This window comes from Jaculus jaculus, chromosome 9 (genome assembly GCF_020740685.1).
Source record: "Jaculus jaculus isolate mJacJac1 chromosome 9, mJacJac1.mat.Y.cur, whole genome shotgun sequence".
Taxonomy (NCBI): Eukaryota; Metazoa; Chordata; class Mammalia; order Rodentia; family Dipodidae; genus Jaculus; species Jaculus jaculus.
In genome coordinates this window covers 107485943-107508959 of record NC_059110.1, presented here as the reverse complement: position 1 = coordinate 107508959, position 23017 = coordinate 107485943, and the positions used below count along the sequence as shown (strand labels likewise).

The window sequence follows — 23017 nt, the reverse complement described above, 5'->3', positions numbered from 1 at the left end:
CTGGGATTAAAAGCACGCACTACCACGTTAGGCTTTTTCTCTCTCTTTTTTTTTAATTTTTAAATTTTTATTAACATTTTCCATCATTATAAAAAAAATCCCATGGTAATTCCCGCCCGCCCCCCTGACACTTTCCCCTTTGAAATTCCATTCTACATCGTATTACCTCCCCATCTCAATCATTGTACTTACATATATACAATATCAACCTATTAAGTACCCTCCTCCCTTCCTTTCTCTTCCCTTTATGTCTCCTTTTTAACTTACTGGCCTCTGTTACCAAGTATTTTCCTTCTCAGGCAGAAGCCCAATCATCTGTAGCTAGGATCCACATATGGGAGAGAACATGTGGCGCCTGACTTTCTGGGCCTGGGTTACCTCACTTAGTATAATCCTTTCCAGGTCCATCCATTTCTCTGCAAATTTCATAACTTCATTTTTCTTTACTCTCTTTTTTTGAGACAGGGTCTCATGGCCCCAGCTTGCCTCAGACTTTTGACCCTCCTGCTTCTACCCCCCAAATGCTATGATTAGAGATAAGCACCACGACATTCAGTTTGTTTGCTCATTTGTTTTTTGTTGTTGTTTTATTTTCTTTTTAAGGTAACGTCTTGCTCTGTAGCCCAGGCTTACCTGGAATTCATTATGGAGTCTCAGGGTGGCCTTGAACTTCAGGCAGTCCACCTACCTCTGCCTCCTGAGTGCTGGGATTAAAGGCATGCACCACCACGCCTGGCTCTACATTCAGTTTTATAATGAGTTTTCTAGCTAGCTTCTCAGTTTTCTTCTTTTCCTTTTAGGCACCTACAGAGAGGCAGCTGCGGTATAAGGAAAAGGTGGCTGAACTCAGGAAGAAAAGAAATTCTGGACTGAGTAAAGAGCAGAAAGAGAAATATATGGTGAGGAAAAAGTTCAGTAATTAATTAGTATGGGCTCTTCCTGTCACATTTAATTCTAAGCTTCTGTCTTTCATATTTACTGTGTGTTGTTTTCTACAAGAAAATATCCAATAAACACCCAGTAGCTCTTGGACCTGTTGAGGGTGGAAATGAGATCTTGGAAAAATGAAATACAATTAGATCTTTTTAATTTTTTTTTTTTTTGAGGAGCTCCACCAACACCAGCAGGATGCTGGGTCTCCTTTTTTTTTTTTTTTTTTTGGTTTTTCAAGGTAGGGTCTCACTCTGGCTCAGGCTGACCTGGAATTCACTATGTAGTCTCAGAGTGGCCTCGAACTCACGGCGATCCTCCTACCTCTGCCTCCCGAGTGCTGGGATTAAAGGTGTGCGCCACCACACCCGGCAGATCTTTTTAATTTTGAAAGTTCTATTCTGTAGGGTTAGGGTGTAGTTGGTAGAGTGCTTGTCTGACGTGCACAAAGCCCTATTCATTCCCCAGTACTACACACATTAAAGAAAAAAAACAAAAAAATCATTCTCTGGTTGTTTGTAAATGCCTGTCATTCACATTTATCTGTTTAAGGTTCTGGGGAGTGAACCCAGGGTGTAAGTATGCCCAGCAAGCACTCTGCCACTACATCCGCAGTCCCTTCTCTATAATTTTAAAGGGTTAAATTTAAGTGGAACCTGGAGGCAAAGGCAGGAGGATCCTGAGTTTCAGGCCTGCCTAGACTACCAGATAAGTTCCAGGCTAGCCTTAGCAACTTAGACCCTGTATCGAAATACAAAGAAAGGGGCTATAGAGATGGCTTAGCAGTTAAAGGCACTTGCTTGCAAAGCCTGATAGCCCAGGTTCAGTTCCCCAGTACTCATGTGAAACCAGATGCACAAAGTGGTGCATGCATCTGGAGTTGCAGTGGCAAGAGGTCCTGATGTGTCCATTCTCCCCCCCCCCCACTCTCTCTCCCCTAGCAAATTAATTTTTTAAAAAGCCAGATATGGTGGTGTGCACCTTTAATCCCAGCACTCAGGAGGCTTAGGAAGGAGGATCCCTGTGAGTTCGAAACCAGCCTGAGATTACATAGTGAATTCCAGTGGTGCAGGAGGGGCTGGAATGTTGGTTTAGCAGCTTATACGCTTGTCTGTGAAGCCTAAGGACACAGGTTCAATTCCCTGGTACTTACATAAGCCAGATGCACAAAGTAGCACATGTTTGGAGTTTGTTTGCAGTGGTTAGAGACCCTGGCACACCCATTCTCTTATCTATCCCCCCCCAATAAATAAACAAACATGCTTATAGTACTGGAACTATAGGTTAATGGTAGAGCTCTTAACTAGCCTGTGCAATGATGTAGATTAAGTCTCCAGTACTGTGGAGAGTGGGGATAAACTTTACCTACTAGAAAAAGTACCATGATACTAGAAATGTCTGTATAAGAGAGATGGCTTAGCAGTTAGGCACTTGTCTGAAAGCTTAACAACGCAGGTTCAGTGCCCAGATACCCATGTAAAGCCAGATGCACAAAATGGTGCATGCATCTGGAGTCAGTTTGTAGCAGCTAGAGGCCTTGGCGTGACCATTTCTTTCTGTCTCTTCCATTTCTCTCTCTCTGTTTACAAATAAATAAATAAATAAATAATAGTTTTTAAAAAATACAGTCCAACATGATGGTGCATGCCTTTAATCCCAGCACTCAGGAGGCAGAGATAGGAGGATTGCCGTGAGTTTGATGCTACCCTACTTAATGAATTCCAGGTCAACCTGCATTAGAGGGAGACCTTACCTTAACAAACCAAAAAAGAATAAATAAATAAAAGTATAGTAATAATACACATTTTAACCTCTGAGCCATCTCTACAGCCCCAATATACATTTTATAATAAAGAATAAAAAGCAGGGCTAGAGAGATAGCTTAGTGGTTAAGGTACTTGCCTGGGAATCCTAAGGACCCAAGTTCAACTCTCCAGGTCCCATGTAAATCAGGTACATCAGCTGATGCAAGCAAGCAAGGTTGCATATGCATACAAAGTAGCATGTGTGGCTAGAGTTCAGTTGCAGTGGCTGGAGGTCCTAGGGTGCCAGTTCTCTCTCATAGAATAAATTTTTAAAAAATAAAAAACAATTAAAAATAGAATGCAGAGGCTTATCCTCTGGCTTGAATCCCCAGCACCCACTGTAATCCTAGTGCTGGAGAGAATCAGGCAGTTCTTTTGGGAATTTGTTGGCTAGCTAGTCTAGCCGAATTGGCAAGCTCCAGGTTCAGTAAGACACTATTGAAAAAGAAGGTAGAGGCGCCAGGCATGGTGGTGCACATCTTTAATCCCAGCACTGGGGAAGGTAGAGAACGATAGAGGAAGATACTCGCCATCAACCTATGGTTTCCACACTTGTATACCATATGCATACACAGACATGCAAGAATAAAGCATAGTAAATAGAAGAAATGGTAATCTACCTAAAGGTAACAATTGGCAGGGATTTTCTTTTCTTTTCTTTTTTTTTTTTTTTTTTTTTGAGGTAGGGTTTCACTCTAGCCTAGGCTGACCTGGAATTCACTCTGTAGTACAGGGTTGACCTCAGACTTACAATTATCCTCCTACCTAGGCCTCCCAAGTGTTGGGATTAAAGGTGTGTACCACCACACCAGCTTTCTTTTCCTCTTTCTTTCTTTCTTTTTAAATTATTTATGTATTTATTTACAACAGAGAGCAACAGAAAGTGGGGGAGAGAGAATGGACGTGCCAGGACCTCTAGCTACTGCTAAACAGACTCCAGATGCATGGGCTACTTTGAGCATCTGGCTTTACATGGATTATTGAACTAGGAAGTTGAACCCAGGTTTTTAGGCTTTTCAGGCAAGTACCTTAACCACTTAGCTATTTCTCCAAGCTCTTTTTTTTTTTTTTAATGGCAAGATCTAGATGGACCTGGAACTCAAGACAGTCCTATCTCACCTTCCTGAGTACTGGCAGTAAAAGTGTGGGCCACTGTACCTGGCTTAATTAGCATTTTAGGATGTACCCTAGATTTTTACATAGTCCCTACTTGATTTTCATCATTAAGCTCCTACAATATGTAGTTCTCTGACCTTTTTATATATGTAGGTTTCTGTTGTTTTGTTTTGTTTTGTTGAGGCAGGGTCTCATTCTAGCCTTGGCTGACCTGGTATCTACTGTAGTCCAGGCTGTTGTGGAATTTATGAGAATCTTCCTACCTCAGCCTTCTGAGTATTGGGATTTAAGGCATAAGCCATCACATCTGGTGATTTATTTATTTTTGCTTAAATATCTTGAAGTAATTTCCTCATTTCATTAACTTTCAGACTTTTTTGCACAAATGTAGCTTTTTAGGTAAAAGATTTATTTTATACTGTAAATGTATTAGTGTGTGTTTACTACTGAAAATATAAAAATATAGTTATACAGTTAGAGATTGATCTACCATATGACCCAGCTATAGCACTCCTAGGCATATATCCAAAGGACTCATCTCATTTCCTTAGAAGTACATGCTCAACCATGTTTATTGCTGCTCAATTTATAATAGCTGGGAAATGGAACCAGCCTAGATGTCCCTCAACAGATGAGTGGATAATGAAGATGTGGCACATTTATACAATGGAGTTCTACTCAGCGGTAAAGAAAAATGAAGTTATGAAATTTGCAGAAAAATGGATGGACCTGGAAAGTATTATACTAAGTGAGGTAACCCAGGCCCAGAAAGCCAAGCGCCACATGTTCTCTCTCATATGTGGATCCTAACTACAGATGATTGGGCTTCTGCGTGAGAATGAAAATACTTAGTAGCAGAGGCCAGTAAGTTAAAAAGGAGACATAAAGGGTAGAGAAAGGAAGGGAGGAGGATACTTAATAGGTTGATATTGTACATATGTAATTACAATGAATGTAATGGGGAGGTAATATGATGGAGAATGGAATTTCAAATGGGAAAGTGTGGGGGTGGGGAGGGAGGGAATTACCATGGGATATATTTTATAATCATGGAAAATGTTAATAAAAAAAAAATTAAAAAAAAAGACAGGCAAGAAAAAAAAATATAGTTATACATGTTGATGCATACTTGTAGTCTAGCTGTTTGGAAGGCAGCTATGCTCACTGGTGTACCACCATCACCACACCAATCTAGCTGCTTGGGAAGCTGAGGCCAAAGAACCACTAAAGCCCAGGGTTTGGAGGACATTGTGACCAACATGCCAATATACTGCTTTAGAGGAAATGAAGAAGGAATCATCCTTCAGGCATGGTGGCACACGTTTATATTCTAGCAATTGGAAGGCTGAGACAGGTGGATCTCTGAAGTTTGAAGTCAACCATGACTACATTATCTCAAGGAGGGGGAAGAAAGGGGAGAGGAAAACCAAAAATAGAGAAAAATTTCAATGACAGTTGTCCCTGAGGATATAAACTACTATGTAGTCTATTGAGAGATGCTGAGAGAGCATCTTAGCATTGGGATGTTTTTCCACTTAGTCACTAGAATAGATTACTAAATATGTGACTTGTCAGTAATTAGCCTGGGCAATGGATGGTGGGTTATGAGGGGAATTTGTAGCTGTACATTTGAAGTAACAGACTGTGACTTTTTGGACAATGGAAGGGCTCTGTTACTTGGTGTGGGAACCAGATTACATGTGTGACCCTGTCGTGTTATATTTGTTTTTATTTTATTTTTTAATTTTTATTTATTAATTTGAGAGAGAGAGAGAGAATGGGCACACCAGGGCTTCCAGCCACTGCAAACGAACTCCAGACGCTTGCACCCCCTTGTGTTTCTGGCTAACGTGGGTCCTGGAGAATCAAGCCTTGAACCGGGTCCTTAGGCTCCACAGGCAAGCGCTTAACCACTAAGCCATCTTTCCAGCCCTCATGTTGTATTTGTATCTGTGAGTTAGGTAGAAGTGTGGTAACACAATGATGCCATTCATTGAGTGGTTATGATCTTCCTTTCATCCCTGTAGCAACTTAGACAATCGATGTTGTTTCACCCCTGGGAAAGGGGTCTTAGGTAACTTACTTCAAATTATGTAAGTAGAAAGAGAATCTGACAAAACAGCTCCTGAGCTAGGTATGATGACACACATCTTTAATCCCAGCACTCTGGAGGCAGAGGTAGGAGGAAACGGACTGCAGAATGAGTTCCAGGTCAGCCTGGGCTAGCATGAGACCCTACCTTGCAAATACAAAAACAAACAAACGCAACAAAAAACTTCTGAAAAGCTAGTTCATGCCTTTAATCCCAGTACTAGCAATAGTAGGGAAGCTATGGAAGAAGATTGTTGCGGGTTTGAGGCCAGCCTGGGCTACAAAGTGAACTCCAGGTTGGTCTGGTCTAAAGTGAGACCCTACCTCAAAACAAAATAGCTCCTGAAATGTTTAAATTTACTATAGGTAGGGTAGGATAGGTTATTTGCACTCAGACTTCCAGAATAAAAAAATGTTGCCTGAAGCCAGGCGTGGTGGTGCACGCCTTTAATCCCAGCACTTGGGAGGCAGAGGTAGGAGAATCACCCTGAGTTCTAGGCCAGCCTGAGACTACATAGTGAATTCCAGGTCATCCTGGGCTAGAGTGAAGCCCTACCTCGGGGGAGGGGGGGTTGTCTGAGTCGTTTAGAGACATGTCTTTGGCAAAACGCTCATGAAACATTTGGGCTGGGTTATACCGGCTCACCTGGTAGCATGCTTGCCTAGAATGCTAAAAATCCTAGGTGTGACCCTTGGGCACCTCATAAACTAGGCACACTCCTGTAATCACACTAGTGGGGAGGATCAGAGGTTGAAGGTCGTCCTCAGTTGCATGTTTGAGGCTATCCTGGAGTAATGAGATCCTGTCAAAAAAAAGAAAGAAAACAAAAAGAACAAATTAACATTTAAGAAATTAGCAGTTAAGACTTAGAACCCAAATCTTAGTTTACAGAGTCCAAATTTCTAAAAAATCTACAGCCGATGGAATCAGAATAAGTAAATATATATATATATTTGCAGGCAGAGAGAATGGGCACACCAGGGCCTTTTACCACTGCAAACTCTAGATGCATTCACCACTGTGTGCAGCCAGCTACTCTTGCTTTATGAGCAAGTGCCTTTAACTCCTGAACTATCTCCCCAGGTCCCTAAGAAATTTTATGTTTGGGCTGGAGAGATGGTTTAGCGGTTACTTAGTGGTTGAGGCATTTGCCTACAAAGCCAAAGGATCCCAGTTTGATTCGCCAGGACCCACGTGGGGCAGATGCACAAGGTGGCGCATGCATCTGGAGTTCATTTGCAGTGGCTGGAGGCCCTGATGCATCCATTCTCTCTCTCTCTCTCTGCCTCTTTGAAATAAAAAAAATAAATATTTTTAAAATTATGTTTTTATTTTTTCAAAAGTATTTACTTATTTGCAAACAGAGATAGAAGAGAGACAGAGAGAAAGAGTGCACCACTGCCTCTAGCCATTGCAAACACGTGCCATTTTGTGCATCTGGCTTTACATTGGTAATGGGGAATCAAACCCAGGTTATTAGGCTTTGCAGGCAAGCACCTTAATGGCTAAGCCATCTCTCCAGCTCCCCACTAAGAAATTTTAATAGGAATAAAGATTGAAATGAATGGTTTCTTTCCATGGTAGTGTGTGTGTGAAATCTATTAATGTTCTTCCTGGGGTGAGTCTACTACTCCAGTTACCTTCTCTTCCTTGGGGGTGGTGGAGTCTGGAGCAGAAAGGGAAGAGCTAGAATCAGATTTAAGACAGATTTAAAAAAAAAAAAAACAAAAAAACCCAGATCTCCCTTCTTCAGTTTTCTTCCAGTGAAAGTAGGGGTATAGTAGTGACTACCATGGTAAGCTTTGAAAGTTAGTTAAAACTGCCTCTTGGGATTTTTTTTTTTTTAATGCTTTCAGCTCTCTGTGGCTATTTCTCTCTTTAATTTTGCTTAATACTTACAAAGATGTTTTGTTTTGGTTTGGTTTTTAGTGGTAGGGTCTCACTCTAGCCCAAGCTGACCTAGAATTAGTTTCAGGGGGGCCTCAAACTCAGGATGATTCTCCTACCTCTGCCTCCCAAGTATGGATGGGGTTAAAGGTATGTACTATCATGCCTGGCCTTAGTAAGATTTTTGGTTATGTTTTTTTATTTTTTTAGGTAGAGTCTCACTCTAGCCCAGTCTTACCTGAGACTCATTCTATAGCCCCAGGCTGGTCTTGAACTCAAGGTGATCCTCCTACTTCAGCCTCCTTGAGTATAGGAATTAGAGACATGCATACCCTCCCCACCTTCAGTTTGTTAGTAAGGTATCTTTTAAAGAGTCCAGGCTGTTTTCCTGTGCACATGGACTGAGATTGTAAAGTGGTCCTTATACCTTGGGTTGGAAGTGGAGTAATGGCTGCCCCTACCTACTTATAGGTTGTCTTTGCAGTCAAACATCTTGAAACATTCAAGGTTTGGAGAACATGGATTGTTTATTTTTATTTATTTATTTTGGGTTTTTGAGGTAGGGTTTCACTCTAGCTCAGGGTGCCCTGGATTTCACTGTGTAGTCTCAGGGTGGCCTCAAACTCCTGGTGATCCTCCTACCTCCACCTGTCGAGTGCTGGGATTAAAGCCGGGCATTACCATACCCGGCTGATTTTTTTTTTTTTTTTTGAGTCAGGGAATATATTTAGATCTTTTTGTTTCTGGGATTGCTTGTTCTTGATGGTTTTTTTTTTTTTTTGCATTTTACAAAAAATTTTTATTAACATTTTCAATGATTATAAAATATATCCCATGATAATTCCCTCCCTCCCCACCCCCACACTTTCCCATTTGAAATTCCATTCTCCATTATATTACCTCCCCATTACAATCATTGTAATTACATATATACAATATCAACCTCTTAAGTATCCTCCTCCCTTCCTTTCTCTTCCCTTTATGTCTCCTTTTTAACTTACTGGCCTCTGCTACTAAGTATTTTCATTCTCACGCAGAAGCCCAATCTATTCTTGATGTTTTGCACTGTCCTGCATGCTCCCCATACAAGTTGAGAAGCAGGCATGGAACCTTGTTTGTGGAGGTGTTCATTTAGAGATAAAAAGCACTCCCCTGGAATTGTTGGAAGCATCAGTAGAGTGGGTAGCCACTAGCTCTGTCCTCATAAATAATGTGCCTGAGCTTAGTCCTGGTATCTAGGGTGTGGGCACTGTCTAAATAGCTTTTGGTTATTGTTGGCATTCATTAAAACTAAATGAACCAAGCTCTTAACAGCAGAGTATCGTGCTCTGGTTATTTTCCTAGGAACACAGACAGACCTATGGGAACACTCGGGAACCTCTCTTGGAAAACCTGACAAGCGAGTATGACTTGGATCTTTTCCGAAGAGCACAAGCCCGGGCTTCTGAGGATTTGGTGAGTATCAAAACCCTCACACAGAGGAGAGGAATCTCCTGAAGCCCTTAAAACTGCTAAGAAATAACTAGAAATCAGTTTGATGGGAATTAGATGTACTGTGCCCCTGAAATATCTTCCCCGTTTCCCAGCCTTTTAAAACACTTTACTCCTCCTCCCATCCTCTTAGGCCTTACATTTCCCCCATCCCAACCAGAAGTTCCAGTTCAATTTGAATTTGGCTGGTAAAAACTACCTGTGCCCCTTTGTTGACTAAGTAATGTATAATTCTGAGAACCTCAGTACTTCTTTTGTAGGTGTCTTCTTTCACTTGAATATATGTACCTTAGAAGCATAGAAATAAAGTGAAGGGAGTTTTAACCCCTGATACTGGGGAAGCAGTAAGTTCCAAGCCAGCCTAGGATTACATAGGCCAGCCTGGACTAGAATGAGACCTGGGAACTAAAGTTCCCAGAAAAGCACTGCATCTACTGCACCTACTTCAACAAGGCTGATGGATTGATAGAACTCCTGTGACCACACAGTGATGGAATGTTACAAGTCAGAGCCTAATCGCCTTGGTCTAAGCTGGTAATGTTAGCACATGCCTTTAATCTCAGCACTTGGGAGGCAGAGGTAGGAGGATCTCTCTGAGTTTTGAGGATACCCTAAGACCACATAGTGAATTCCAGTTCAGCCTGGGTTAGAGTGTTACTCTACCTTGAAAAACAAAAACAAACAACAACAACAAAATCTGGCTAGAGAGATGGCTTAGTGGTTAAGGCACTTGCCTGCAAAGCCAAAGGACCTAGGTTCGATTCCTCAGAACCCACAGAAGCCAAATGCACAGTGTGGCACATGCATCTGGCATTTGCCGTGGATCAAGGCCCTAGTGTGCCCAGTCTGTCTGTCTGTCTCTCTCTCTCTCAAATAAATAAATAAAAGTTAAAAAAAAAATCTTGGCCTATCTTTAGCCCGTAAGTAGCCATTTATTGCACACCTGTGTGGTCTTGGTGACTATCAGTTGATCAGGTGTAATCTTTTTTGGAATGTAAGGACAGACCCTCAATTTCCACCAATCAAAGGGCTAAGAAGATCATCAGATAGCATCTGGAGTTTGTGGTAGAGATTTCCCCACTTGTAACCTGCCTACTTCATGGTTAGTCAATGTATTTTAAAACTTGATTTATGACTTTGTTCTGTAACTATAAAACCTTCATAATATTGTTAACATGTTGGAACATGGAATTTGGGGTAACCTAGGCCATGTTCACTCATATTTGGCTCCAGAGTAAACTGTCTCTTATCCCCTTTGAAGATGAGAGCTGCATCTTTAGCATCAACAGACTATCTTGAACAAATAAACAATCCAAAAAAGTGAAGGGAAATGATGAACAGGAAGGCTAAAGTCACTTCATTGAATTTTTTTATTTTATTTATTTATTTATTTATTTTGGTCTTTTCGAGGTAGGGTCTCACTCTGGTCCAAGCTGACCTGGAATTAACTCTGTCATCTCAGGGTGGCCTTGAACTCATGGCAATCCTCCTACCTCTGCCTCCCAAGTGCTGGGATTAAAGGCATGCGCCACCACGCCCGGCTTCATTGAATTTTTTTAAAGATTTTATTTATTTGCTTGCTTGCAGAGAGAGAGAGAGAATGAATGAGCCTACTGGGGCCTCTGGCCACTACATACTCCAGATGCATGTACCACTTAGTGCATCTGGCTTTGTGTGGGTACTGGGGAATTGAATCGAGGTCCTTATTTAGGCTTTGCAGGAAAGTGCCTTAACCACTGAACCATCTCTCCAGTCCTAAATATATTTTTATTTATTTACAAGGAGAGAGAAAGAGAATAAATGGGTGTTCCAGGGCCTTTTGCCACTGTAAACCCCAGATGTGTGCGCCACTTTGTACATCTGGCTTTATGTGGGTACTGGCGAATCAAATACAGGTCATCAGGTTTTATAATCAAACACCTCTAACTGCTGAGCCATCTCTCCAGCCCCCTACTGTAGGTTTTTAAAAACAAGGTTGATAAATTCTAATTCTTTGTTATTTTGATTTATTTTTGATAATAGGAGAAGTTAAGGCTGCAAGGCCAAATCACAGAGGGGAGCAACATGATTAAAACAATTGCTTTTGGTCGCTATGAGCTTGATACTTGGTATCATTCTCCCTATCCTGAAGAATATGCACGGCTGGGACGTCTCTACATGTGTGAATTCTGTTTAAAATACATGAAGAGCCAAACAATACTCCGCCGGCACATGGTAGGTAGTCTCGGATTCCCCTGCTATGACTGTGGCCATGATGGTGATTCTCCGGGATTTCTGGACTATCCCCTAGAGTTGTCCATAGTAGTGTCATGGAGGCATAGGAAACTGAGAGGAACTTTTTTTTTTTTAATTATTTTGATTTTTTGAGGTAGGGTCTCACTGTAGCCCAGGCTGACCTGGAATTCACTCTGTAGTCTCAGAGTGGCCTTGAACTCACAGCAGTCCTCCTTCCTTTGCCTCCCACGTGCTGGGATTAAAGGGGCATGCACCACCACACCTGGCTTAAAGCAATATTTTAAAATATATTTACACTGAAACCTTTCAAAGCCAGATATAGTGGTCCATGCCTGCAATACTAGTATTTGTGGGAATCTGAGACAGTAAGATGGAGAATTGAAAGTCAGCTTGAACTGAGGATTGTGGCCCTGTCTCTAAGCTGAACAACAACTTTTAAAAATTCACTGGGGGGAAGGGGGGGATTGTGTGGAGAGATGGTTTAGCGGTTAAGGCACTTGCCTGCAAAACCAAAGGACCTCGGTTCGATTCCCCAGTACCCACATGATGCACAAGGTGATGCATACATCTGGAGTTCGTTTGCAGTGGCTGGAAGCCCTGGTGTAACCATTCTTTCTCTCTCTCCCCCTCTTTCTATCTCTCAAATAAATAAATAATAAAATATTTTTAAAAAATTCACTGAGGGGCTGGAGTATGTGTGTATGCAAACAAGTGTCTTTAACTGCTGCAAATCCTGACCATCCAGGTTTCATGTCCCAGTACCTCCATAAATCCAGATAGATCACACAAAGTGGAGCATGCATATGGAGTTTGTCTGCTGTGGCAGGAAGTCCTGGTGTGTATACACCCACACTCTGTCACTCTCTCTCTCTCTCTCTCTCAAATACTTAAAAAAGAATTCACTTATTTTCAGCAGTGGCTGGCTAGCTGCATTAAAATTATTGACAGGGTTCGCAGCATAGCTCAGTGGTAGAGTACTTGCCTAGCTACTCAAGACCCTAGATTCTATTCCTCAGCACCATGAAACAAAACAAACCTTGTTATTTGAGAACGAGGAAATGGAGGTACTTTGTGGCCAAGTGACACCCTTCCCCCCCACGCCCAACTTCCTGCTATTGGGTCAGTCCTCCTTTTCCTTTTCTGGAAAGACTTTCTCTTATTTCCTTATGTAAGATGTAGTGGGGGCAGGTAGTAGCTCATGGTTTTTATGATTATAGATGGATTTTTCCATTCTAAAACAAAGACAGTAAAGGTACAGTAGTAATTAAAGTTACTGGTAAAGGTGAGTGTGGTGTTCTTAACAACACTAAGCTGCTAGAATAAGCTGCTTAGGAATTTCCTATTGGCGTGAGGCATTTTTATACATAAGCAAGGATGTTCTTATTTATCTGGGTTTTGCGTAGTACATGATTTTAATCTGTTGGGCTGGACAGTGACAACCAATAATTTAGTAAACTTAATCCAAACAGGTATTAAAGATGACATATAGTAACAACCTAAGAAGCCTTTATTTTAGTGAAAACATTCAGTTTGGTCTATGTGTTTTCAAATGTGCCAACTATCCAGTTGCTCAGTTAATCAAATTTAACCTGTGATTCTTTTTCCCTTTTGAGGGGCACTCTTGTCAGGAAGCTTTGATTTCTTCATGTTAATTTTTTTCTCTTGTAGGCCAAGTGTGTGTGGAAACACCCACCTGGTGATGAGATATATCGCAAAGGCTCAATCTCCGTGTTTGAAGTAGATGGCAAGAAAAATAAGGTAAAAAGTGGTGACTAAGAAAGAGATGTACTAATGTCAGACATTGACAGGATTCCAAAGTAGTGTGTTTTGTCTTTCATCATACCTTGTAAAAGATAGAAAATTTGAGGGCAGTAGAAGTGTTCTGTTTCCAGGGCAAAACTTTTCTCCCCCCCCCCCCCACCTTATTTTTTCAAGGTAGGGTCTCACTATAGTCTAGATTGACCTGGAATTCGCTATGTATTCTCAGGCTGGCCTCAAACTCCTGGCACTCCTCCTACCTCTGCCTCCCAAGTGCTGGAGGCTTAACGGCTGTGCCACTATGCCTGGCTTACCTGGGAAATACTTTTTAGACCTTAATCTAGTGAGTTGAGAAATCACTGGCTTACACACAAATTCTCTCTTTACTTCCAGATCTACTGCCAGAACCTTTGCCTTTTGGCCAAGCTTTTTTTGGACCATAAGACATTGTACTATGATGTGGAACCCTTTCTATTCTACGTTATGACAGAAGCGGACAACACTGGCTGTCATCTGATTGGATATTTTTCTAAGGTCAGCAGGATGTTAGAAGCTAATGACTTTTAGGGAAGGATGATGGGTATTTGAAGGCTCAAATCTCTAATGGGGAGGTTATACCCTGGATAATCATGACAGCCTTCCCTTAAAAGAAACCAAAGACAAACCGATGTACCATAGATAGTTTCATGAAAATGTTCATGTCTTTTTTTCTATAGCTCAGGCTGGCCTGGAACTCAACTTATGTAGCATCAAACTGGCATTAACCTTGTGATGGTCTTCCTACCTCCCTGCCTTAAGAGTGCTGGTCACAGGCATAAGCCACAATACCTGGCCAGTGTTCAGTTATGAAAAGCTTCTAGTTATTCATTGCTGTACTTGTGGATGGAAGCTGCCTATTAATTCTGACCTGGGTCCATGCTGTGTACCCACAAGCTGACATACTGTAGTCAAGCCAATTCCAGCTTTGCCCTCCATTTTAGTAGGTTAAAAGCAAGGACATGCTTTGGTCACTTGCTCTCTCTAGCTTGGTTCTTTCTCATATTGCTCGTCTTCAGTAGTGTCTCTGCCTTTAAAGAATGCAAAGCTTATGGTTGTTTATTTTTGTTTGTGTTTTTTAGTAAAACAACATAATTGAGATAAAATTTATGTTCCATACAATTCACCAGTTTACATTGTACACGTTAGTGATGTCTAGTTTGTTCACAGTTTTGTGACATATGCAGTCAATCACCACACTTTCCATTGCTTCACAAGGAACACTAGTCAGTCCCTATAGCAGACAGCTTAGGTTCGCTGAGATGAACTTCCAGACCAGGCAGTTACGGAGGAAAGGATATTTATTGAAGCTTACAGATCCAGGGGAAGTTCCATAATGGCAGAAGAAGCTGGTCTGCTTTCACAGGACCAAACACAGAGAGAGAAGCACAAGCCTAAAAACCAAAAGCCATACAGCATAGCACACTTCAGGAACTCCAGCTAGGCACACTTTACATATCTTTAGATTGAATTCCCAAACCCACCACCACACCTTAAGATCTGCTCAGTGACACTGCTTCCAGCCAGGTGGCTGCAGATTCAAACTACATGCTAACAAAACACTGAATATATTGGGGGCCATCTATTCAAACTACCATAGTCCCCATTTCCACCTGACCTCCTACCCGCCCTTCTGCATATAAATTTGCTTATTCAAGACATTTCATATGAATGGAATCATACAATAATGTCATTTGTACTTTGATCCCCTTCCAGAATAAGGAATTATATTTTTGCTTTTCATCCCCTCCAGTGGGCAGGCTATCTCCTTTTGAAGTGCTTCAGCAGTATTGACTTTGACTATGGGGCTTTTAAATTGTAGAGTTGGCTCCTTAAAAATGACACTGGAGGGCCGGAGGGATGGCTTAGTGGTTAAGGCATTTGCCTACAAAGCCAAAGGACCCAGGTTCTATTCCCCAGGACCTACGTTAGCCAGATGCACGAGGGGGCACACATGTCTGCAGTTTGTTTGCAGTGGCTAGAGGCCCTGGTGCACCCATTCTTTCTCGCTCACTCTCTCTTTCTCTGTCAAGTAAATAAATTATATTAAATTAAGTTAAATTTAAAAAAAAAGACACTGGAGGTCTCAGAGCTAGGGAAGCCCTGATAATTTGGTTTTGGTCGTCATAATGACTGGGTATAATGGCTGTAAGCCTGGCAGCCACTCCCTAGGACTAACTGGCCAGATATTTTGCAAGCAACCTTACTTTTTATCTTTGGGAGGGCAGAAATTGTTGGTCCTAAACCCTCATAACCTGTTTATTCTTGATTGTAGGAGAAGAATTCATTCCTCAACTACAATGTATCCTGTATCCTCACCATGCCTCAGTATATGAGACAGGGCTATGGCAAGATGCTCATTGATTTCAGTAAGTAAAACTGCTAAATCATCTGCTTCACAAGGCAGAGACTGTAGGTCCTGTTGGTGGGTATTTTTTTAAATATTTATTTTATTTTTGTCCTGTGGTCTCTTCAGTTCCTGGCAATAATGAAAATATGCTGATATCTACTAAAATAAATGATCAAGTGGGAAAAAATGAGCACAGTCCGTCTCACTTGATGCACATTGAACACTCAGTGAATACAGGGCCCCACGTGTGCTAAATTACCAGAGGATACAGAGAATGATAAAGTAGGCTGTCCAAGGTTATCCCAGTTTGAGACCAAGAGCAGAAGCATGCTTAAGGCTTAAAACTGTTCTTTGATGTTTGGGGTTTCATTGATGTAAACATTTGCAGAGGCAATCCTTATACCTGATTAAGGCTTTGAGTATTACACTGTGTCCTCAGTAATCATGGATTTCATTGTTGTGAATTTGTCTATCCAGTAAAATTTATTTGTAACTTCCCAAATCAATCACAGAGCTTTTGTGGTCATTCACAGGCATGCACAGAAGTTATTAGATGCACACATTCCCAGCTTCACCCTGTTTCCACTTTCTTTTTCTTAAGGTTTATTTTATTTATTTGAGACAGAGAGGGAGAGAGAGAAGAGAGAGTGAGAATGGGCATGCCAGGGTCTCTAGCCACTGCAGATAAACTCCAGACACATGTGCCATCATGTGCATCTAGCTTATGTGGGACCTAAAGAATCAAACTTTAGGCTTTGTAGTCATGTGCCTTCACTGCTAAGCCATCTCTCCAGTCCCCTGCTTCCTACTCTTACAGTGTTAGAGGGTGTCATTCACATAGTCTGCTAGTGCCATGTTTTTTGTATTTTTGGCTTTCTTTCTTTCTTTTTTTTTTTTTTTTTTAAGAAATGTATCTATTTGAGAGAGAGAGAACATATGGGTGCATCAGGGCCTTCTGCTACTATAAAACTCCAGACACGTGCACCACTACATGCATCTTGCTTTATGTGGGTACTGGGGAATTGAACCTGAGCCATCAGTCTTTGCAAGCAAATGCCTTTAACTGCTGAGCCATCTCTCCAGCCCTATTTTTGGCCTTCTTAGTGATGATTTAAAACTACCCCTACATGTAGTGCAGAAGCTATTCCTAAACACAGAGGAGATATACCTACAAAGTTTGAATGAGCTCTCTGCAGGCATGAGTTACAATGCTGTGAGTACACTCTCTCAACACAATATGTTTCAGATGTTTTAAAACAAGCCGGGCATGATGGCAGCCACACACCTTTAATCCCAGCACTTGGGAGGCAAAGGTAGGAGGAGTGCTGTGAGTTCAAGGCAACCCTGAGACCACATAGTGAATTCCAGGTCAGCCTGGGCTAGAGTGAAACCCTACTTCAAAAAACCAAAAAAAAAAAAAAAAAAAAAAAAGGTTTTAACACAAAACTTAGGAAAAATAGTTATCCATTGAAAGGTTGAATATGTGACCAGGGCTGCTGCAGAAGCTATTCTTTCCAAGCAGTGCTTCAGTATTTGCTGATTCATATTCTCACTGGCTATAGAGCATAACCACCATGACAAGCAATTATCTTACCGTCTACTGAAAAGTTTTTGTTTTACTGCTGGTCACTGTGGCTCATGCCTGTAATGCTAGCACTTGTAAAACTGAGACCAGAATATTGCTGCAAGTTCAGGGCTAGGCTGCACTACAAAGTGAGTCCCTGTCTCAGTAGAACAAAAATTATTTAACTGGTATGGTAGCACTTCCTCAGCGCTGTGGGAGGCTAAGCAAGGAGATCCCACGTTCCCATCCAACCTATGCAACATAGTGAGATTGCCTCCAGACATATCAGGGCTGAGGATGTGACTCAGTGGGTAGCATGAGGACCAGAGTTTGGATCTCCTATGTAAAGCTGAAGGTGGTAGTGTGTCTGTCTATAATACCAGCACACCTAAAGATTGGCGAATTCCCAGAAGCTAGTCCGGCATATGCAGTAGAGAACACCTGCACTATTGTATATTATACAAAAATTTACACCCACACATACACACAAAGCTGAATTATATAATTCCTATATTACTGTTCTCAGCACACACCTACAGAAAACTATTGTTAAGTTCCTACTCAAGCTTATCAGGTGTGTGTGTGAGAGAGAGATGCCTATTATAAGTAACTGCAAATATACATTCCCCCCCATTTATACAAAGGCAGCATATTATATTTAACTGCCACATGGTACATATTCTATCCAATGACTGGCTTCTAATTGATACAACAAAGTGGACTGAACTTCTTAAGCCTTTGTCCATGCTGATAAGCTATTCTCTGCTATTAGAATGAGACTTAGTGTTACTGGGAGAAAGACTGCCAGGGCGTAGTGGCGCATACCTGTAATTGCAGCATTTGGGAGGCACTGGCAGGGGGGAGGATCTGCTATAGGTTCACAGCCACCTTAGACTACAAAGAGACTTCCAAGCCAGGCATGGCTGTATTGAGAGACCTTGACTCAAAAAAAGTCAAAAACAAAAATCAGACAACTCTTATTTCTTCCCTGGCAGGTTATTTACTTTCCAAAGTCGAAGAAAAAGTTGGCTCTCCAGAACGTCCACTCTCCGATTTGGGCCTCATAAGCTATCGCAGTTACTGGAAGGAAGTGCTTCTTCGTTACCTACATAATTTCCAAGGCAAAGAGATTTCTATCAAAGGTTGGTCTTTAACTTTTTGGAATTATGAATGCCACATAGATACCCTCCTGGTTTTTCCATTTGGCCCCTACTCATGCTTTGTCACCTGCAAAGATAATGTCCCATTCTATGTTTCATCTGACTAGGAGAAGGGAAGGCCTACTGAATACAGACCACAGCAGAGACCCTCATTAAAGGTGCCCAGAATTCGAGAGCATTTGGTCCCTGAGAAAGGTTATAAAGTAGTTTTTCCTGTCTGGAATTGTTACTACTTTAAAGTCTTATAAAACTGAAGAAGAAAAACTTGAAATATTTTGACATATGCAAGTGCTTTTAAGAAAGGCATTTGCCTCTTACGCAAAGGTGGGAGAATTTTATGGAGCCCATATTTGACAATTACTATGGGGCCAAATGTAGCTTCTTGCTGTTAAAATTTGTCTCGTGGTTATTTGGACTGGTCAGAATAAGTTGGCTTGTGATTCTGGCCCTGGGAAACCCTATGTGAAAGGAAGCTTTGGTAGGGGGTGGGGAGTCTGTGCTTTGGCCCAGTTCTCAGTAGCTCTTCTGTTGTAGAAATTAGCCAGGAGACGGCTGTGAATCCCGTGGACATTGTCAGCACTCTGCAAGCCCTTCAGATGCTGAAGTATTGGAAAGGCAAACACCTAGTTTTAAAGAGACAGGTGAGGTTTTTATCAGCTGCTTGCTCCTTGCTAGGTGCCCTTGCGGCTTAATAGAGCTCAGAGGGGGCTGTACCACAAAGGAAGTAATTCCTCTTGCAGGGGTTCAACCATAGCCTTCATTTTAGCTAGCAGGGAGGGCCACGTGGCCTTTGTTACTAAGCTTATCTCCTACCTTATCAGGAGCTTTTGGTAAGCTGTCTTAAATGCAGATGACACCAGCTAAGCAGCTTTGTGTTGCTCAGCACGTCTATCATTTGATGATCCTCTGAGATTAGGAAAATGACCCATCTGTAAGGGGAGCCTCATAAATCCTGGGCCTCCTGGAAGTGGTTTGGAATTGTTTTATTAAATGCTACCTCAACTCATGCCCACTTGCCTTTGTTTAATTGTTGACTCATACATGTCATTAATACAGATGAATAATGATTTGCAGTTCTCACTGAAAGCAAAGTAGGAAGGAATGGATTAGGGTGGGAAGCAGTTTGCAAATCAAAAAATAATGTGTTATACCTTTAACATATTAACACTTTGAGTCCTTGACTGCTGATAGTAATTTTTGGGATGTGTGTGTGTCAAGGTGTGTTAGTTCTGTGTGTAATAATTGTTCCCTTGTTCTTCCCAGGACCTGATAGATGAATGGATAGCCAAAGAGGCCAAAAGGTCCAACTCCAATAAAACCATGGATCCAAGCTGCTTAAAATGGACCCCTCCCAAGGGCACTTAAAGTGACCTGTCATTCTGAGCCAGCGAGCCCCAGCAGTAGGAATCCGTACCCTAGGGATCTGTCTGTCATTTCTGTTGCTCTTGTGATTGGCAAGTACAGTATCCTTTGGGAAGGCCATCCCCCTCAGACTGTCCTGGCTCCGACCTTCGTGTACACTGTAGACGCTGGTTCTGAGGAACTGTTGTTTCGGCCTCAGTGAGGTTGCCTGGATGGATCTGTATTTGGCTTGAGTGCAGATCCCTCATAGCACTGACCCAAGGAGTTCTGTTATGGTACTGTACCTGTCCAGTCACTGGTTCCCTCCTCATGTTCTCTAGCCCCATGAGGTGTGTCGTGTCCTTGGAACTTTGTACTAGTGCTTCTTCCTGCCTGGTCACCATACTTCCAAATGTGGTTGCCACCAAAGGGACCTTTCCATTTACTCCTTACACATGTCTTGTGGAGAGGCAGCGATGAGAGGCAGCACTTGTGAGTATGTGTATGTACTAGGGAGGGGTCCTTTCATCTTGAATTTCATCTCACTGTAACTTTTTTCCTCCGTTTTTGTCAAAAGACTTGTTTTTGATCAGTCTCAGGCTGACTGAAGTTTCCCAGGGATTAGTCTTGATAACAACACCTGATCCGTCTGAACAAGATGGGAGAGGAATAAGAGGTGGTGATTTCATGTTTGCATTTTTGTTCACCTATGGGCACTGGGCAATGTTGTGGTGAAAGGAAATGGATAGTTCTTTTTGCCTCACCAGAAAGTGTCCAGCAGTAAATATTTTCTTGTATTCTTTATTCCCTGCCCCATTAGGATTTCAGGTGCCAATATAATTTCCAGTTCTTTTTCATGCTACATGTTAACTGGCTAATTATCCTGCAAAATCTTTTTACCTGCCTGTACCAGTATAGGAGCACCTATACTTCCACATAAGTTGCACTGATTTTGTCCAGAGTGTCCTGGGAGAAGTGGAAAGTGATCGAAACTGTGTCTCAGCCCGTGACTCACTCAGCACAGTAGAGTGACCACCCTGCTGATGTTTGCTTCTCTTTTCAACAGTGCCTCCCCCCTCCCCCAGGCTGAAGTGCTTCTGCCCCTCCAAGAACGGCTCCTCAAGTTCCTTTTTGGGATGTGCCACCATCCTGGTCTCTGCTCTCCTATTTTTGGTGGTGTTCAAGTGAAGGAAGAGATGTTCCCTCTAATTTCTCCCTGGCCTGTTATATAACCCGCTATCTTGGGGCAGCTTTTGATGTCTGACATATGTCACCCTTCCCAACTTGGTCTCCTCCAGCACTGCTGTGTTCACATGGCTCCCTCACCACAATCCCGACTCTGGTCATTTGTGCCTTTCTCTTGTCATCTCTGTACACTACTTATATTCACTGTGGGTTGGGGGAAGCTGAGTTTAAGCATGTTCAGTGGTGGCTCCCCTCCAGTGTCAGTGTCACTGTTAAAACGTATCCAAAAGCAACTTCACTGGGGGTTTTCTTACGGGGTAAGGGCCTTTTACAGATGCTGACCCTCCCCACACGTGGTAGAATGTGCTCTTCTGTATCTACGACTCAATAAAGCATGTTCTCTGCTCATGTCTGACTCATCAGTGGTTTTTTGTTTGTTTGTTTTTTTTCTGAGATAGAGTCTTACTCTAGTCCAGACTTGGAATTGACCCTGTAGTCTCAGGGTGGCCTTGAACTCATGGTGATCCTCCTACCTCCAACCTCCCAAGTGCTGGGATTAAAGGCATGCACCACCATGTTTGGCTCATCTGTGACTCTTGTTTATGTATGGAAATAATACAGCTGACCTGCTGCTGAAGGCACAGGGTGGGGGGCTGATTTCTGTAGCTGTGGATTGCCCAGTGATATAGACTGTTGACACAGTGTTTACAGTGAACTTAAATTAGTAGTTGGGAGGACAAATTCAGTCTGCCTCCCTTTGGTGCAAGCTACTAGGTACGCATATTCCTTTTTTCTCCCAACACATTCCCCAGTTGTAAGCCTTGTCACCTGAAATCTTTACCCTACCCAGGTTGTACTCCTGGAAGTAGATGCATTTTCTTGGGTTTGCCCAGGGCAGGGACCTGGCAGGCTGGGTACTTCTGTCTCTTGATAACTTGTTCTCTTGATAACTTTGAGGTAAGAGAGACTATCCCCTGTGTAGAAAGTCTGTGAATGCCCATTTCTTCCTAGATCTGACCCCTGAAAACCACTCACTGAAGGCCTTATTCTATCCCTGGCCAGTGTGCTCAGCACTACTGCATGTTAAGACTGGCATTAGCCCGATGCAGGATGCAGTCATGCTCCTGCTGATTTGACAGATGGAAATTGTGAGTTCACAGTGACATGTAGGCAGTGTCATTAGATGCTCATCGTGAGGTCCCTTTTGAAAACTTGTGTCACTTACAGGATTCTTCAGTGTTTTTGATTGCTTAATGTTTCATTATCCTATTTCTAGTTGATACCCTTATAGGAACTTGTATTTCTAGAGGCTTCCGTTGCATTAAATGTGGTAAAAACTTTCAGACAAGAGTTGATGTTAAAGCCAGGAGTGGTGTCTCATGCCTATAATCCCAGCACTAGGGAAGCTGAGGAAGGAGGACAGCCATGAGTTTGAAGCCAGTTTTGGCTATAGAGTAAGGTCCAGGTCAGCCTAAGATACATATGAGACCCTGCCTTGAACAAAAAGTAAATAAAAAGTTTAGTTGGGACCAGAATGCAAAACCAGGAAATAAAAGGTCTTGCACACTGCTTGCTGATTTAGGGACAAACCACCCATTTGCCTTCATAGTTTCTTTGGTCCTCCCAGTGTAGGGTCCTTTAGGCAGGGCTTGATAACACAAGCCTTTAGTCCCAGCACTTGGGAGGCAGAGGTAGGATTGCTATGAGTTCAAGATCATCCTAAAACTCCATAGTGAATTTCAGGTCAGCCTGGGCTAAGGTGAGACCCTACCTTGAAAAACAAAAACTGCAAAAACAGTGTAGGTTCCTTTTTTTTTTCTCAATTTTTAATAACATTTTCCATGATTATAAAAAATATCCCATGATATCATCTTCCTTTCCCCCTCCCCACTTTCCCCTTTGAAATTCCATTCTCCATCATATCCCCTCCCCATCTCAATCAGTCCCTCTTTTATTTTGATGTCATGATCTTTTCCTCCTCTTATGATGGTCTTGTGTAGGTAGTGTCTGGCACTGTGAAGTCATGGATATCCAGGCCATTTTATGTCTGGAGGGAGCATGTTGTAA

General features: G+C 42.1%; 1 protein-coding gene across 3 annotated transcripts in view; it reads left to right on the top strand.

The window, feature by feature from the left end:
• Kat7 (lysine acetyltransferase 7) overlaps positions 1-21358 on the top strand; it is a 49819-nt gene extending 28461 nt beyond the window's left edge. For 2 of the 3 annotated variants that reach the window (XM_004655554.2, XM_004655553.2), the window contains 9 exons: positions 801-899; positions 9175-9285; positions 11344-11535; positions 13225-13314; positions 13708-13848; positions 15626-15719; positions 18260-18406; positions 18959-19065; positions 19688-21358. In XM_004655554.2, coding sequence (XP_004655611.1) covers positions 801-899; positions 9175-9285; positions 11344-11535; positions 13225-13314; positions 13708-13848; positions 15626-15719; positions 18260-18406; positions 18959-19065; positions 19688-19789 — 1083 coding nt within the window. In that variant the 3' untranslated portion in view covers positions 19790-21358. The remainder of the gene's footprint in view (positions 1-800; positions 900-9174; positions 9286-11343; positions 11536-13224; positions 13315-13707; positions 13849-15625; positions 15720-18259; positions 18407-18958; positions 19066-19687) is intronic. The other variant, XM_045159057.1, reaches the window with a different exon arrangement.
• The last annotated feature ends 1659 nt before the right edge of the window (positions 21359-23017 follow it).